This window comes from Eulemur rufifrons, chromosome 19, assembly GCF_041146395.1.
Source record: "Eulemur rufifrons isolate Redbay chromosome 19, OSU_ERuf_1, whole genome shotgun sequence".
NCBI lineage: Eukaryota > Metazoa > Chordata > Mammalia > Primates > Lemuridae > Eulemur > Eulemur rufifrons.
In genome coordinates, this window is record NC_091001.1 from 87,621,434 (window position 1) to 87,640,461 (window position 19,028).

Consider the following 19,028-nt stretch of genomic DNA (forward strand, 5'->3'; position numbering starts at 1 on the left):
GTGCAAGGAAGAGCATGTGGGAAGGAGAGGGTGGAAAAGGTAATGCTGAGTGTTCAAGAAGCAGACAGGAGGCTTGGAGTATGTTGGGAGTACAGTGAGCAGGGCACAGTGCCATGAGATGAGGCCGCAGGGGGAGGCAAGGGCCACATCATGTGGCACCATGCAAGCCACTTAAGGGCTTTCTGGTGTTTGCTGAATGCAAAGGTTGAGCGATTGGAGGGTTTTGGCAGTAGAGAGCCATGATCAGACTCAGCTTCCATCCCTCTGGTTGCCCTGTGGATCGTGGATGGGAGCAGGGCAGGATAGAAAGTCAGAGGTCTGGGTACTGCAGGAGTCAAGGTACTGCAGGAGCCTGAGGCAGGTGTGGGCCGGGATGAAGATGTTGGAGGTGGAGAAAAGTGGACAGATACCAGAGATATGTTTTTGTAGTAGAATTGACAGGGCTTAGTGATGGAATGTGGGGCATGAAGGAGGAGAGAAAACCAGGTAGTTATGAACCTAGGCAGCCTCAGAGCCTATGCCCATTTCTCTTACAAGAGCATGGTGGTGGCTGTGGCACACAATAAGGCAATTCTTTCTAATATTTTGTGCTTGTGATAGGATTCTTTATCATGGCTCTTGAACAGCCAAGAGTTGACTGTGACTCCCAGGGATGATCTGTTATGTTGGGCTCTCTATGGGAAGAGGATGAGGAGGGACTGCCCTTTGTGAGTCAAGAGTTTCTGCCAAGTGGACCTTTCTTATTAGAAAGAGCGAATCATGTTTGTTATACAGTCCATTTCACAAGTGCCATTACAGGGAAAGTGGGTGGGGAGGAGGGAAGTGTGGACAGTGAATCTCAGAATAACAGTGGTATTTGTCTTTAAGATTTGCCAAGGATTTTAAAGAAATAGAACCAATTGGCACAGGTGGATTTGGCCAAGTTTTCAAAGCAAAACACAGAATTGATGGAAAGACTTACGTTATCAAGCGTGTTAAATATAATAGCGAGTAAGTAGTAAATGTTTTATTTTTTTGAATGAGAAGGTATATTGAACTTGCACTGTTCTCTTTTATGTTTCCCTCTTCTTTATTGGTGTATCATTCACTTCTTTCTGGTCCTCCTTAAACATTTCATTCTGCCAAGAGGAGCTTGGCTTATTCTGAACTTTGTGGTTATTTCAGTAAAAAATGGATATAACATTGATCATCCTTTTGAGGCTGTCATGAAAACTGAAGCTATAGCATCATTTGGTTTAAGGTGACCTTTGAGATGTTCTAGGCTCACCTCTTTATTTTATAGATGAGGAGACTGAGATGCAAAGATGCAAACTGATTTGTCTAAGGTAAAAGCTAGTTAGTAATTGTTCTGATTATCTATTATTGCATAATAAACTACTCCAAAATGCAGTGGCTTAAAAACAGCAATTTATTGTTATACCTCATGGTCGTGTGGGTTGATTGTGCTCATCCTGACAGTTCTCATATGGGGTCTCCCACGTGTTTGCAGTCAGGAGTCATTTGAAAGCTCGACTGGGCTGGATAACCAAGCTGGCTAGCAGTTGACGCTGGCTGTGCTGGAAGTTCAGCTGTGACTGTCAACCAGAGCACACACATGGCCTCATGACATGGCCTGGGCTTCTCACAACTTAGGGCTGAGTTTCAAGGGTCGTCCCAGAACAAGTCATCAGGAGAACAGGAGGGAGTGGCAAGTCTTCTTTTGACCTAGTCTTAGAAGTTCCAGAATGTCACTTCCACCACATTATATTGGTTAAACAAGTCACTAAAGCCAGCTCAAGTCAAGGGCAAATAGACTCCCTCTCTTCATCTGAGGGGTGGATGCATGTATGGGAAGGGAAGGAATTGATGATGACTGTCTTTGGACGCTACTATGTAAGGAGGTGGAGATTGAGAACTCATCCACGCTGGAACACCAGTCCACTGTGCTCCCACTAGAACCCATTGCTTCCCATGTTTCTTTATGTGTTATCTGCCCCCTCCCCCTCCACTGGATGGCAGAACTCGTTCAGGAAGGAAAACACGTAGTAAGAAGGTCTTCACCAGTTCACAGATCTTGCTTGTTGCTCTCTGACAATTGTTACTGTGTGTAAATTGGCAAGACCGATCCCTCAAAGACTAGAGAAGAAGATGGAAAAGGGATCTGGGCTAAGGAAAATGATGTGAGCAGAGCACAAGCAGGCATGGAGTGTCAGGTGCTCTTCATCCCAGTCAAACAAACCTACTTCCTGTCCCCATGGACAGTGCCTTGGGTTTGAAAGATCCTCATACCTCCTCGGCATCAAAACAAGGGTTTTTCCTTCTTCATTGTTTTACTTAACAAGAATGAAGAAAACACAGTGGAAAGTTTTAAGAATAGACTAGACCAGGCAGAAGAAATAAACTCAGAGCTTGAAGACAACTCTTTCAAATTAATTAATTCAGTCAAAAATAAACAGAGAATTAAGAGGAATGAACAAAGCCTACAAGAAATAAAGGATTAAGTAAAATGGCCAAAGATAAGAATCATAGACATCCCTGGGGGTGAAGAAGAAAATTCACAAGGGCTGGAAAACCCATTTGAGGGAATGATTGAGGAAAACTTCCCTGGTCTTGCTAGAGATTTAGACATCCAGGTACAGGAAGCTCAATGAACACCTGGGGGATTCATTGCATAGAGCCAATCACGAAGACACATAATCATCAGACTGGCCAAAGTCAAGATGAAGGAGGAACTCCTGCAAATCGTGAGGCAAAAACATCAACTAAGTTACAAAGGAAAACCCATCAGGCTAACTGCAGACTTCTCAACTGAGACCTTACAAGCCAGAAGAGATTGGGGCCCCATCTTCAGTCTTCTTAAACAGAACAACTGCCAGCCTAGAAGTTTGTATCCTGCAAAACTAAGTTTGTACCCCCGAAATATTTTGAAACAATAAAAAAAAATCAAAAAGGAAAAGAAAAGCATTGGGGGATGAATAAGTGAAAATAAAATCTTTTATTTTTCTTATTCTTAATTGATCTCACAGATAACAGTTTGTTCATAATAATAGCAATAATGTATTTGTTTGTATGTTTATATATGTATGTATGTGTGTATATATGTGACTGGTCTAAATGCACCAATTAAAAGTGTGTGTGTGTGTGTGTATATATATATATATATATGAATGAAGGAACAATAGTCCTATATATGTAGGAATGAAGGACTGTTGTTCCTTCCATTAGATAGCAATTTTTAAAAATGGTAACAATGTTGATGAAGGTGCAGTATCTTGGACATTTCTACTGGCTTATGAATTGGTACAACATATTTAAATATATACTTGGAAATAAGAATGTGGAGCCATAAAAATGTACATATGCTTTGACTCAAGGATTTCCTGTTTGAGAACCTGTTCTAAGAACATTATCCAAATTATGGGTATATACAAGAGGATATAAATCACAGTGAAAAATTAGGACAAATAAAGCAATAAAGAAATGACTAAATAGGTTTTGTTCTCTCCCTGATCAATGGCTATAATTTTGCTGCCATTAAAAATGAGAGTTATATACTGAAATACTTACACATGAAATGATTTGATGCTGGAAGTTCATCAGAATAATTCAGAGGAAAATGAGGAGGTGGATAAGAGCTGGGAGTCAATAACTGTTTCATCTGGTGATGGCTATGTAGAGGTTCATTATACTATTTGCTCTACTTTTTTATGTTTTTAAATCTTATATTAAAAACTTTGTAAGTGATGTTTATGTAGATTGTGTTACAACAAGGAAAACTATAAGGGTAGTATGTTATATGGAAAAATAGGATAAAAATTAAATATAATTACAAAGATAGAAAAATGTGTTTGAAGAAAGACTGTAAGAAATAATCCAGTCTGGGCATGGTGGCTCACACTTGTAATCCCAGCACTTTGGGAGGCCAAGGTAGGAGGATCGCTTGAGCCCAGAGTTTGGAGACCAGCCTGGGCAACATTATGAAAACCTGTCTTTACAAAAAATTATTTTTTAAAAAAGGCAATAATCCAAAATAAAAACAAATTGTTTTAGGACTGTAATGGTATCAGTATTTTTTCCTTATTTTTACAAATTTATGTCATAGAGTTATGGCATTTTTTAAATTAAAAACTAATATTGTAAAATGTTTGCTTATCTTTCCTCATCTTTGAGATCTCAAATTTATTTACTCCATTTAGCTTGAATTATTTTAGTTCTTGACAGCACATCCCTCTAAAGCTCCTGCAGTCTCTGCATAAATTATCCTCTTTGTGTATTTTTGCCCCACCTTGAAAATCCTGAATTAGGTTCTTCATGCTGCCTGCGTTATCTATGCTTGCTGTACAAATGGGGTTTGCTTGTCAAATCCAAAGATTTTTAACACAAGTCTAAACAAAATATAATGTAAAAATTGCATCACTGGCATTTCAAAGACCACGACAAGTGATTTTTAAATTATCTGATGTTTGGAACTATTTACATCACTGCTTTTTCTTTTATGCTGAGAGTGAGAACAGCTATTTTTTTTTTTCCTGTATGTTCACTTTTTCCTTTGAGTCTCCTGGCTTCCATTCTAAAACTCGGTGTGGGAACCAAACTGTTCAATAAGGGAATGTAGATACATGTCCTGTTACATGAGGTGTTTTGTAGTCGTCAGGGGTGTATCCTGACACTTTCATGTTCTGTTTCTTTTAACTAGGAAGGTAGAGCGTGAAGTAAAAGCACTGGCGAAACTTGATCATGTAAATATCGTTCACTATCACGCTTGCTGGGATGGAATCGATTATGATCCTGAGAATGGTGGTTACAGTACGGAGAATGGTGAACCAAGCGTGAATTATCCAAGGTAACTAAAAAAAAAATTCTCCTAGCTATAACAGGATGAAACGAAACTATCATTTACTATGTGAGGGCCACTGGATGAGGCCATTAATCATCACATTTCATAATCACAACCACCTCCAAGAGACACTGCTATCTTTCCATCCTGCAGATAAGGAGACAATGACAGCCTTTTCTTTGCTCCTCTCCAGACTCCAAAGTTGCTCTAGAAAACCTATTTTACATCCTAAGTTGTTTTTAAAATCTCAGGTTTAGCTTTCCTGACTCCTTTGTTGAATGTACAGTTTTGCTCCTGTGCCTGGCTTCAGTACAGGTCTCGGATGCAATCTTGTGAAGAAAGTTTCAACATGCAGGTGCTGCATCTGGGGACTCCCTCCTCAGCTGCCAGCACTTTTCTGTTCCTCTCTTCAGCCCCTGATTGGTGTGGGCAGTCAGAGGGTCTCTTCGGAATGCAGCTACACCACTTATGGTGGGTGGCGGGCAGTGAAAACAACTTTAAGACAATGAGCTGTGGTGGGAGCACCCCCACCTTGCACCTCTCATGTTTTGTCTCAGTTAAGTCACTGCCAAAGGACTGGAGATTCCAAAGAGCTGACATCCACCTTTGAAAGTCACTCAGCCTTTCTTGGGGATAGTCCTCTCACTGAAATCCTGAGGCCCCTGGGGGCCGGTTCATTGGTTGTCTCCTGACTCCAGCCCCATCTCCATCCTGTGTAATTGAGAACTTTATCATCAATTTCAGGAGTTATTGACCATCAGCATACAGGACTTTGTCAGCTTTCAGCAAATTCTTGACTACCTCTTCCTGTTTTCTAGCCAACATATATATAAAGAATAGAAATTGATATTGAGGCCGACTTAGTTCAGGAAAAAGTATAAAACATGATTAGCAAAAATCAATCCACCAACTTATATCTCACAGCAATTTGTTGACACTTTTAGAGTACCTACCCCATGCTGTTGTTTTAGGTTTGTTTTTCCTTTACCTCTTTCATCTTAGCCTACAATCCCCATGATGGCAACGACAGTGTTTAAGTCATTTTCTCATGTGTAGGTGCCTGTTCTGTACCTTTCACAAAATAGATGCTCAATAGATTGACCGTGAATTAAACTGTTTCAACGTTACATTATATAATAATGAAATTTGGTTTTCTGCAACTCCATTATATTAATGCTCCTATTCCTGTGTATTAGCAAAGGGATCAAGGATCTTTAGCAGTAAAGAATGGGCAGGCTCATACTTTATATATTAGCTTAACAAATAAAGCTCTGGACATCTGGGAAATTATGACATAAATAAAAAATGGTTTATTATATTTTGATTCAAATTTATAAAATTTAGATTTTTGTTTTGAGACATGTTTTGGGGTTCCTAAGAAGATAAGTTATAATTTTTTTAAAAATGTATTTTTTATAAGTTTATTTTCATTGTTACTTTTAACATACTGTGAATTTTATATCCAGACCATCGACTAAATGTCTTTTCATCCAAATGGAATTCTGCGATAAAGGGACATTGGAGCAATGGATTTATGACAAAAAAGGCGAGAAACTAGACAAAGAATTGGCTTTGAAACTCTTTGAACAAATAACAAGAGGAGTCGATTATATACATTCGAAACAGTTAATTCATAGAGATCTTAAGGTAAGTGGAAAAATGCACTTTATTAGTTGATAAATACAGTATGGTAATTTTTAAATCTGTCTTCATTAGTTTTAGAATTGTGATTGATTGATAGTCATGAGGAAATAAAATCTCTTATCCTCTGAAATTAGAATGGGTCCGGAGCTTGCCCCATTACCATCCCATAGAACTACTCAGAAGATCTCCAGGGCTCGTGCACTTGTTGTGACAATGAACCCTATGCGAAGGCCCCATTCACTTCTGGTCCTGTTTGGCTGATAGTCGTATCTCAGTTGACCATTAGCTTTCATACATTGAACATTTCCGTGCAAATGATTACTGTGGCCGGCACAGCCGATTGGCGACTCCGTCCCTGCCTCTGATGCTCCTCAGGCCTATTATTTGAGAGGCAGAAGGGACTCTTGTCTGTTGACTGTGGCTTTGGGAATGTGGTTCCCTAATCTCTCCATTACTCTTGAGGGCTCCTGGGTCCAGAGTCTGGTATTTTCTTCAGCCCCATGTTTAGAACATTGTAGTAATCTAAACCTTGGAATATGTATCATCTCTTAGTATTTTCATTTTCCTCTGGCTTTCATGGTCTGGACAAGCAGTTTTCCCATTTTTCCTTCTCATCTAAATGAAGGAAGAAGAGAGACAGAACAGCTTTTCACACTCTCTCCTGCATACTCTAGTCCCTGGGACTTGCCTACTCCAATCACAAGCTGGCCATGCTGAATCCTATCCCTTTGTTCATGTTCTTTTCTCATGGGACACTCTTCTGTCTGTCTCCTGTGGTGCCAATTCCTTTATTTAGCTTTTCCTGATCACTCTGGATCTGCCTTTTTCTGTTCTAGGCAGAAGTACCTTATCTATGTGGCTCTTGGTTATCTGCTCACTCTGCCTGTCTAAAACAGTCAGGAATAAGGAATGAAGCAAAAAATTTCCTTGAGAAAAATAAGTGCCCATGTATATAGTTGTTTGTTGGGCCTAGATAGGAATTAGTGGCCTCTAAAAGGTATTGCTTCCTTGGTCTGCCCAGGGGCTGGATATCCAATGCCTTGTAGTTTGAGTCCACCTGGTTCTAATATCTCTCTTTAAAAATATCTGAAGGTGTTCTTTGAAGTTGGAACATTATCAGGACTATGTGCAAAAGGATAAATTTAGAGTGATTTTACCTTCCCTTTGGAATAAATCATTCATATATTTAAATAACAAACTAAACACAATTTTTTGTATATACAATAACTTACAAATAAGTACAGAAGTTTAGGTGTTAACTTCCTGGTCCTCCTCAGAATGAATTAGTGAAATTCTGACTGGTGCCCACCTCTTGTCTGCCAACTCTCTCCTGTATCCTGCACTCTCGGTGCCCTGGGTCATGTCTATTTGCAGAGAATTTTTGCTCTGGCTGTCAAAAGTCAGATTTTAATACTGAGCCTTCTTTCCTCTTGTACAACTTTTCTAGCTCTGGCTGCTACAGTTGCTGATTTCTTTCATATGATAGAAGATGCAAGTGAAGAAGTACACTTTTTGGATTATGCTTTGCAAAATAGCAGCTGTAGGTGGCTTTGCCAGACAGTGGTCTTTCTCCAATGTAGCCCTTCTTATGAAAGTCTCCAAGTGCTCACCGCTTCCTGTCAGAATCTTAAGAACTAGACCTGAGGCACTGGCAAGGGACACAGGGGTGTCTGGAGTGAGGGCTTCCTGTCTGAGGGGGCTTTTCTGGAGAAGGTCCAGTCTCCTAAAAGGCCCAGACTCTTTGGTCATCCTTGTTCCTGTGCCTCCTACATAAAGTTTGCACCCTTTTTTCATGCTCTGCAGCCCTGCATTTTGTCTAATTGTACTATATAACTGATTAGACAAATGTGGCATTGTTTTTTTTCTTTTTAATGACCGATAAAAAGTGATCTCATATTCTTACTACATAGTCTCATCCAGCTTAGATATTTACATAGTATCATAAAGTCGGCCTCCTGTTTCTCAGAGTCAGGTTATAGCCTTGTGTGGGACTAGCAGTTTCTTTTTTTTTTTTTTTTTTTTTGAGACAGAGTCTCACTCTGTTGCCCAGGCTAGAGTGAGTGCTGTGGCGTCAGCCTAGCTCACAGCAACCTCAAAGTCCTGAGCTTAAGCGATCCTCCTGTCTCAGCCTCCCGAGTAGCTGGGACTACAGGCATGCGCCACCATGCCCGGCTAATTTTTTCTATATATATTTTTAGCTGTCCATATAATTTCTTTCTATTTTTAGTAGAGGTGGGGTCTCGCTCTTGCTCAGGCTGGTCTCGAACTCCTGAGCTCAAACGATCCGCCCACCTCGGCCTCCCAGAGTGCTAGGATTACAGGCGTGAGCCACCGCGCCCGGCCGGGACTAGCAGTTTCTTATGCAAACCCAACATATTCCTACGTTGTAACTTGAATATAGCATAAGAACATTTTTCTCTCCACATCCACCCCACGCATATCTACGGACTGCCATCTGTATTTTTGGCGTTAGGTTCCAATCTAGCTGTTATTAATTGAACTCTAATCTCACTGCTAATTTCTGCACGGGCCGTCTTGGCTCCTGCTTTAGCCATTGCTGGGCTTGTGAACTCTTCTCTCTTGGTTCCTTTACTAGACCCTCTCTTAAGTGTTATTCCATGGGGTCTGTGTGTGTATAGCCCAACATTGTTTTGAAAGTCTAGCCTTTTCCCAGAGTGGCAAAATATTAATGTACTTACCCACTACCTTCTTATTTTTATGGTCTTTAGAATATTGTTCAATATCTTCTACAAAGCTGTGGAATGGGGATGACCACTTTTCATTCTGTTCCTCCTTTTTTTCTTTTCTTTTTTTTTTTTTTTTTTGAGACAGAGTCTCACTCTGTTGCCCGGGCTAGTGTGAGTGCCGTGGCGTCAGCCTAGCTCACAGCAACCTCAAACTCCTGGGCTTAAGCGATCCTACTGCCTCAGCCTCCCAAGTAGCTGGGACTACAGGCATGCGCCACGATGCCCGGCTAATTTTTTGTATATATATATTTTAGTTGTCCATATAATTTCTTTCTATTTTTAGTAGAGACGGGGGTCTCACTCTTGCTCAGGCTGGTCTCGAACTCCTGACCTCGAGCGATCCACCCGCCTCGGCCTCCCAGAGTGCTAGGATTACAGGCGTGAGCCACCGCGCCCGGCCCCTCCTTTTTTTCTTTTTAAAAAAATGTGCTTAAAGAATTGCATGGAAGAAATATTTCAGTGCTGGTTATTAGCTTCTGGTTAACTTGGTATGCTTTCTAGGTGGGGGGCATATGTTTGATGTTTGTTAAGAAGTTGTCAGGGGCTTGGAGCTATTGACATTAAAAAGGCCCTCAGGAGAAATTCTGCACAGGATGATCTGCAGTACTGTTGGGAATGGACTCATTCAGAGAATCTCAAAATTGGCAAGGATCCTAAGGGTGTCTGCTTCAACCCCCATCAGACCTGGACTCATGTGTACAACCTTTCCTCAAGTGGATGTGCAGCCTTGTCCTGGGATGGGGGACTCTCTAACTCCCCTCTTGGGACAACACTATTAGGACATTAGGATGCATTAAAGCAACTCTTTTGGTCATTTCCACGCTCTGATCCTGGATCCATCCCCTGGGACCTTGCAGAGTGAAGCCACCTTTCACTTGACAGCTCCTCAGATATTTGAAGTCAGCCATGCTCCAAGCACCTCCACTGTCAGCTGAAAAGTCCTTTCTTCCTTCAGCTGGCATTTTAAAGACCAGTGATAGTAAATTCCCTGACTTGGGCTACTTGTGTAAGAGTAAAAGTCTTATAAGTAAATATACAGATAGCCATTGATAAATATGAGTTGGACATGTGATAATAGTATGTCAAATTGGTACATATAAATTACGTATTGGTTTCTTCCATAGCCAAGTAACATATTTTTAGTAGATACGAACCAAATAAAGATCGGAGACTTTGGACTTGTAACATCCCTGAAAAACGATGAAAAGCGAACAAGTAATACAGGAACTCGGCAATACATGAGCCCAGAACAGGTAAGGCCCCTTTCCTTTCTGTCTATATATATTTTACTTCTTTTATTTTTTCAAATGATAAAAAGAATAGACACTGCTTATGAAATTAAAACAGTTCAGAGTAGACGGAATAAGAGTTGAAAATTCCCCCTAACTTTCCTCTCCACTCCTACTCTTCTCGTCCATTTGTTCTTTATCTTTGTAGATAATCTTCTGTGAGTTATAAAAACACACAAATCCACGTTCACACACAGACATTTTTTTACATAAACATATGCATGCATTCCTTTTTACAAGGAACTATTTTGTGAGAGTTACATCACAAAAAACATTACAAAATTATAATGTTATTTTGTGACTTGATTTTTTTCACTCAACAATGCATCATAATCTTTCCATATCAGTACAAGTAGATCTACCACATTCTTTTTTAACAATTGTCCTGTATTTCAAAGTGTAGAGATACCATAATTTCTTTAACTGTTTTCTTACTGAAGGGTATTTATTTAGGTTGTTTACAACTTTATACATTTACAGACATGTTATATATCTTTCTCCTTATCTTTGGGTCTCAGAACAAATATTTCTATGATAATCTATGATAGATTCCTTGAGGTGAAATGATTGAATAGAATGATAAGTGTATTTCAAACTTGATAAATGCTGCCTGTCATTCCAAAAAAGTGATTCTGTTGATACTCTCCCCTCAAAGAGTATGAGAATGCTGCTTTATCACACTCTCAATCAAACTAAGATACTTGCAGTCTCCAATTTTGGCCAAAGTGATGAATGAGGAGTATGTTGCTATTTTAGTTAGCATTTTCCAGCTTTTTATTAAGGGATGCCATCTTTTTATGCATTTACTTACAGTTTTTTTGCAAATTCTCTATTTGTATCTTTTTCCCATTTCTCATAATCAGGTTGTCTTTTTCTAACATCCTCATAAGAAATCTTTATATGTTTTGTGTGTTGATTCTGTATCTAACTATATTACAAAATTCTTCCCCTTGACTGTCACTTCTTTGTTTACAATGTTACTTGTGGCACAGAAGCTTTTAAGTTGTCATATTTATCAATACTTTCTTCATGGCTGTTGGGTTTCACATTTTTATTTTGGAGGCTGCTCCTACCACAAGATTATAAAAATATTTTGGTTTTGCTAATATAGAAAATTAATTCTAACTTGAATTAATTTTTGTATATACATGAGGAAGGGATATAATTTGATTTTTCTCATGTGAATATGCAATTATTTCATCATCATTTATCAAACAGTTCATGATTTAAAGTGCTATTTTAAGGAAAATTTATAGAGACAGAAAGTAGAAAACTTCATTGAAGTTATACCTAGAGGAATAGAGGAGTAAAAAGTTGTTCAATGGGTCCAGTTTCTGTTAGGGGTGATGAAAATTCTGGAAATAGATAGTGTTGATGGTTATACAACACTGTGGAGGTACTTAATGCCACTGAATTGTACACATAAAAATGGCTAAAATGGTAAATTATATATATTTTACCACAATAAAAAAATGCTATTTTATCATATATGAAATTCCCACACCTTCATGGGTTTGTTTCTGGATTTTGTTCTGTTCCATTGATTTATATTTTTCTCTTTAATATTATACTATTTTAATTATTGTAGCATTATAAAATAGGTTTTAGTATTTAAACTATAGGACCTGCCACATTATTTTTCAATTTTAAGATGCTCTTAACTGCTCACATTTGTGATTCCAGTAAACTCTGGAATCATCTTGTCATGTTCCATAACTGGTGTTGAGATTTTGGTTGCAATTGCATTACATTTGAGGATTCAGGCCAGGTGCAGTGGCTCATGCCTGTAATCCCAGCACTTTGGGAGGCCAAGGCAGGAGGATGGCTTGAGACCAGGAGTTTGAGACCAGCCTGGGCAACATAGCGAGATCCCATCTCTACAAAAAATTTTAAAAAATTAGCCAGGCATGGTGGTGCACACGTGTACTCCTTCCTAGCTACTCAGGAGGCTGAGGCAGGAGGATCGCTTGAGCCTAGGATTTCAAGGTTACATTGATCTATGATTGGGCCGCTGTACTTCTGGGAGACAGTGTAAGACCCTGTCTCTAAGAAAGAAAAAAAAAAAAAGAGCAGTCCTCTCACCAGGAGGTCAGCGCATCATTGGGAGCAATAGTACAACTTACCTCAAGACCATTTTTAAATTCTTCAGTGAAGGTTTTTGTTTGTTTGTTTGTTTTCTTATTATTCTTTGGGCCCAGAAAGCTTCAATGAAGTTTTTAAAAAAATTTTGTCTTTATGAAGATGGTTTATATTTTTAAAGTTTTCTCCATGATACATATAGTGTTTTGCTATTAAAATGAGATTCCTTATATCTAATTGGTTATTAGGGAAGCTATTGATTTTATTGATTTTATTTATTTATTTTTTGAGACAAGGTCTCACTCTGTTATCCAGGCTAGAAAGCAGTGGTGTCATCATACTTTACTGCAAGCTCAAACTCCTGGGGACTCAAGGGATCCTCCTGCCTCTACCTTCGCGAGTAGCTGGGATTTCAGGTGTGTGCCACCACACCTGGCCAATTTTTCTATTTTTTGTAGAGATGGGGTCTTGCTCTTGCTCAGGCTGGTCTGGAACTCTTGGCCTCAGGCAATCCTCCCACCTGGGCCTCCCAGAGTGCTAGGATTACAGGCATGAGCCACCGCGCCCGGCTGAAGCTATTGATTTTTAAAAATGCATTTCTTTCTTTTTAATTGTGGTAAAATATATATAACACAAAATTTACCATCTTGACCATTTTTAAGTGTATAGATTAGTGTTATTAAATACATTCCCGTTGTGCTATCATCACTATTGTGCGTACGTCCACAGAATTCTATTTTGCAAAACTGAAACACTGTTTCCATTAAACAACTCCCCGTTGTCCCTCCCTACAAACCCAATAGCCACCATTCTGCTTTCTGTCTCTATGAATTTGACTACTCTAGATACCTCATAGAAGTGGAATCGTACAATATTTGTCCATTTGTTACTGGCTTATTTTACTTAGCATTATGTCCTCAAGGTTTCTCCATGTCATGGCATGTGTCAGAATTTCCTTCCTTTTTAAGGCTGAATAATATTCCATTGTACTTATATTCCATATTTTGTTTACCCGTTTATTCATCAATGGACAGTTGAGTTGCTTTCATCTTTTGGCTATTGTGAATAATACTCCTTGTGAACATGCTTGTACAGCTATTGATATTTGAATATTGATCTTATATTAATATATAGATTCATTATTTTAATAGTTTTTTCTTTTGGTTGATTGCTTATTATTTATTTTTCATCTTTTGGGTTGTTTATCCTATTTTTCTTTTTGATTATAAATGCCCTTTAAAGATGATTTTACAGATAATATAGCTTTCAAAATACCTCTACTGTTTTGCTATCCAGTAATAAATATACTGAGCTGTCCGATGGTTTGAGAGTCTAGAATGGACTGGGCACCTCCTTCTTCCTTTTGCCAAAATTTAAGTTTTTTGTGGAGTGTGAAAGTAGAACACAATAGGAGGCTAATGGCTTCTTTTAAACTATTACTTTATTAAATATCTCCTGCATCCTATACTGTCACCCTCAAAATATTTTTTACAAAATTCATCATTGTGCTTTTCTTTTTATTAGGTGTTTTTAAAATTTAAAAAATTTTGTTGAGAAATATTTATACACCATAAAATGTGTAGATCTTAAGTGTACATTTTTGAGTTTTGACAAATGCATACACCTGTGTAACCTCCAAGCTTATGAGTATTTAGAACATTTTGCCCACCCAAGAAAATTCCCTCAGGCTCGTTTTTAGTCACTCCCTCCTTCCCACTGTCCAGCGGCAACCAGCACGTGGATTTCTATCACCAGAGCTTAGCTCTTCCTGTTCTTTACCTTCATGTGAAGGGAATCATACAGTACGTACTCTTTTGTATTTAATTTCTTCATTCAAAGTAATGTCTGTTGGAAAATCTTTGTTGTTGCTTATACCAGCAGATAATTTCGTTTTATTGCTGAGTAGTAGTCCATTGTATGAATATGCCAACAGTATGTTTATCCATTCATTTGCGGATGGATGTTTGAATTATTTCTAGTTATGGAATATTATGAATAAATATGCTATGAACATTTGCATGCAAGTCACCTAATGGGCACTGTTTTAAGTGCTTTACCTGCTGTATCTCATTCAACCCCACGATCAGACTCTGAGGTTGACACTATCATTATTCCCATTTTACAGTTGAGATCATCTCCATGTTGATGCTTAATATACACAGATAATTCAGCTATTCAGTGGTACAGATTTGAACCTGTGCAGTCAGACTCCACAGATCTTGCTAATAAACAGACATTGTGTGATATCAGACATTTTAGTCAAATAACTTTTTTTGGTTTTAGAAGGCATGGATATTTATGGAAGGTAAGCAACAAAGGTGAATATATTTTGGTTTCTTCAGATTTCTTCGCAAGAATATGGAAAGGAAGTGGACATCTTTGCTTTGGGGTTAATCCTTGCTGAACTTCTCATATGTGGCACTTCTATGGAGAAATACAAGGTAAATAGTTTCAAGCAACAAAATTTATTGACTATCACCTTCAAAGTGCTGCTGCAGTTATTGCCGTTGGGTACGGATGGGCTTGAACATACTAGTATCTGACTACAAATGAAATGAATTTTCTCTCTTTCAAGTTTTGGCAACCATTTTGTTAAAGACCAAAAACTTTTATTTTCTTTGGAAGGTGTGTATGTCTCATAACACTCCTATTTGAGTCACTCAGTAAAAATTTACTGATCGAATACTTTCCGTTAAGACACTATGCTAAGTGCCACAAGGGTCATTAAAATGAACATGCCTTGTTCTCAAGGAGCTGATTTTCTCAAAGAAAAATATTATAAATGTTTTAGGAGAAGGCATAAAGTCTGTGGAAGTAGCCAGGAGGGAGATCTTTCCAGCTGTAGGGATTTAGGTTTCATGGGGGCAGGTAAGCTGGGCTCTGAATGATCAGTTGGCTTCTAATAGTTCAGAATAAAAAGGAGATTCTAGCATGGAGGCAGGGATGTGCAGAGTGTATTCGGGAACAGCAGGCACTGTACTTTGATCGGAGTATGTATGTTACAAGGAAGTGATGATCAATGGAGCTGGAAAGACAGGTTGGGGCTAACTTGGGGAAAGAATATGACTTTCTTGTTTAGGCAGTGGGGAGCTACTAAAGGGAGTGGGCAACTGAATTATCTTACTCTGGAGCTCAGGAAAGAGGACCCACTTGGAGTCAATAGCCTTATCCTCTGCAAAACTGATAGAAAGTACCTATCGCATAGGGTTCGAAAAAGAATGAAGGGAGATAATGAATATGAAGCACTTTCCACTTCATACTGTAATGTCAGGATAGTTGTTATTATAGATTGGGGCCAGGGTGGGTGGAAGGGAATCCTGCTTGCTTCTTGGCCAAAGAGACTTTCCCAAAGATCTGGAAATACCCTAGATTTAGAGTATCCTCAGCCTTTAGTGCTTTCTGTTTGTTTTTCCTCCCAAGTAAATAATTTCCTTACATGTATGTTTTATTTTCAGATTTTCGAAGATCTAAGGAATAGTGTCTTCTCAGATGCATTTGATGACAAAGAAGTAAGCACTTGAAAATAATCCAGAATTTTATTTCTTTCAATGTTTTATTTCTCAGTATTGACTCTCACTATCATTACAGAAAATTCTTCTGAAGAAATTACTCTCAGAGCAACCCAAAGAGCGACCTACCACATCTGAAATACTGAAAACCTTGTCAATGTGGAGGGATGATGCCTCAGAGAAAAAGAAACGAAACACATGTTAGGGCCCTTATAAAAAAGTAGCCTGTTTCTGTTATGTGATATTCCTTTAATCATCTAAAATCTCATAGGGAATATCAATATGAATTTACCTTTTGTTTTCATTTTCCACTTAATTTTTTACTACTATTGCAAAACTCTGAGAGAAATAAAAGGCTTCTCAAATATGTGTGGGTTAATTTGATTGAGACCTGTGTTAATTTCTTATGGCTGCTGTAACTAACAAATTACTGGGGCTTAAAACAACACACATTTATTCTTACAGTGCTGGAGGCCAGAAGTCTAAAATGAATTTCACTGGGCTAAGGTTTTGGCAGGGCTGTGCTCCTTTGGAGGCTCCCATGATGCGTCCCATGTCCAGTGTTTCCCGAGTAGGCCCCAGCCACATGGGTCTGCAGTTTTACCTGAACAGGCTTTTGCACTCAGTGGCTCTCTCCTGTGGTTTCTACCTGAAATCCCCCACCCTGTTTTTGAGACAGGGTCTCGCTCTAGAGTGCAGTGGCACAATCATAGCTCGCTGCAACCTCAAACTCCTGGGCTCAAGCAATCCTCCTGCCTCAGCCCTCCTGAGTAGCTGGGACTAGAGGCGCATGCCACCACGCCCAGCTAATTTTTCTATTTTTTGCAGAGATGGCGTCTTGCTCTTGCTCAGGCTGGTCTCGAACTCCTGGCTTCAAGCAAGCAATTCTCCTGCCTCAGCCTCTCAAAGTGCTAGGATTACAGGCACGAGCCACTGTGCCTGGCCTTTTTTTTTTTTTTTTAAATGACAGCTTTGTTGAGATATAACTCACATACCATACAATTCACCTATAAAGTGTAAAGCTCAATGGTGTTTAGTATATTCACAGAATGGTGTACCCATCGTCACAATCAATTTTAAAACATTTTTCTTACCCCAAAACGAAACCCTATACCCATCAGCTTCACACTCCATTTTCTCACAGCTCTAAGGAAACATGAATCTACTTTCTGTCTCTACAGATTTTACCATTCTGGACATTTCATAGAATCATACATATGGTCTTTTTCACTTAGTATAATGTTTTCAAGGCTCATTTATGTTGTAGCATGGGTCAGTCCTTCATTCCTTTCTATTGCCAAATAGTAACCTGTTTTATGGATATATCATATTTTATGTGTCCAATTCATTAATTGATGGATATTGGGTTGTTTCCAATTTTTGGTTATTATGAATAAAGCTACCACAAACATTTGTGTCCACGTTTTATGTGGACATGTTTTCATTTCTCTTATTTGTATACCCAGGAGGAGTGCAGGGTCATATGCTAACTGTGTCCTCATACCTTTGTACATCAAAGCTATATCCATCTTTCAGAACCCAAATTCAGTGATACCTCTACAGTGTTCCACCATCTCCCACTAAAAATGAATCTTCTCTCTAGCACTCCCATTGCTTAGTGCCTCATTATTGTGCTTACCAGTTTGTCTTGGAGCTTGGTCATTCCCGCAAGGCGGTTTTCCTCGTTATACTGGGAATTTGTGGAAAGCAGAGGGGCAGGTGCTCTTATTTTTGTATACTCCAAGGCAGCCAGTGCACTGCCCTGCGGAAAGCAGGAACTCTGTAAGTGCTTTTGAATTGGTGTAGTAGAAATGTTTAAGAATTTCATATGCTTAATTCTACAAAATGTGTCTAATATTAAGTAATAATGTTCACTTTCAAATTTCAACAGTTAAATGTTTGGCAAATAATGCTTGAAATAAACGTGTGTAAGGGAAACCAATTTGGCACATTTAAAGTATTTAAATTTCAGAAGCTACAGTATTTTGGTATTTTAGTTAAGAAAATGAGACATTTTAGAAATTCTAGGTAGGGCTGTGAAAATAAATGTTACACAATATAAACAAAAGTAACTGACAATGATGTGTTAAAACTTAGTTTGCTTTAAAGTTTCAAATTTCATGTGAATGTTCTAAAGCAAATTAAAAAATTCTTTTCAATGTTTTGCTTCCTTGAGTTTTCATTATTGCCTACTCATGAAATCATAAAAGGCCTATATGAATAAAAATAAGTTTTTATTCATATACATATATATATATTTTTGGAATGTGGTCTCTCACTATGTTGCCCAGGCTTGAACTCCTCGACTCAAGGGATCCTCTTGCCTCAGCTTCCCACACCCGGCTGAAAGCCTGTATTTTAACCCTAGATAGATGAGAATGGAGTGCTACTTCCCAGTATCTAAGGATGGTCTAGTTCTAGCCCCAGGCCTATAAATGTAGACCACAATCCTGGTGAAGTCATGGGTTCTATCAACATTATTACAACATTTTCAGCATAATTATCATGAAGATATTCAAAATATTTTAGGCCACTGAACAGATGGTGGGTTGTCCCCATATTCAGTAAGAGAAAGGGAAGCCGGCTCCTGCCTAACTCTATTCCATCTGAAATTATCCACATGGCTTTGGGACTGATTGTTGGTATGCTGGCTGAAAATGACAGGAAAAGATTTAACTGTAATCCAAGGGAAAGATGTACTCTTTTGTTTTAGCTACTAATACAATTTTATTACTTTTAAACAAGAAAACTAAACATTAAACAACAGTATTCAAACCATATAAACTTTAAATACCTTATATATATATATTTACATTCATAAAAATAATAACTAGCTTTCTGGATGAAGAACTGAGGCCCAGAAGTTAACCAGATTAATGGTTCTCAAGCTCTGCTGCACCTCAGAATCCAGGGTAGGATGCCCAAGCCACAGCAACCAATTCCA

The 19,028-nt window shown here is 38.6% G+C and overlaps 1 protein-coding gene across 1 annotated transcript in view; it reads left to right on the forward strand.

Annotated features, from left to right (window-relative positions):
• EIF2AK2 (eukaryotic translation initiation factor 2 alpha kinase 2) overlaps positions 1 to 18,156 on the forward strand; it is a 35,043-nt gene extending 16,887 nt beyond the window's left edge. The window contains exons 10-16 of the mRNA XM_069493990.1: positions 868 to 990; positions 4,676 to 4,822; positions 6,283 to 6,463; positions 10,332 to 10,460; positions 14,918 to 15,016; positions 16,031 to 16,084; positions 16,164 to 18,156. Of these exons, the coding sequence (XP_069350091.1) occupies positions 868 to 990; positions 4,676 to 4,822; positions 6,283 to 6,463; positions 10,332 to 10,460; positions 14,918 to 15,016; positions 16,031 to 16,084; positions 16,164 to 16,289 (859 nt within the window). The 3' untranslated portion in view covers positions 16,290 to 18,156. The remainder of the gene's footprint in view (positions 1 to 867; positions 991 to 4,675; positions 4,823 to 6,282; positions 6,464 to 10,331; positions 10,461 to 14,917; positions 15,017 to 16,030; positions 16,085 to 16,163) is intronic.
• The last annotated feature ends 872 nt before the right edge of the window (positions 18,157 to 19,028 follow it).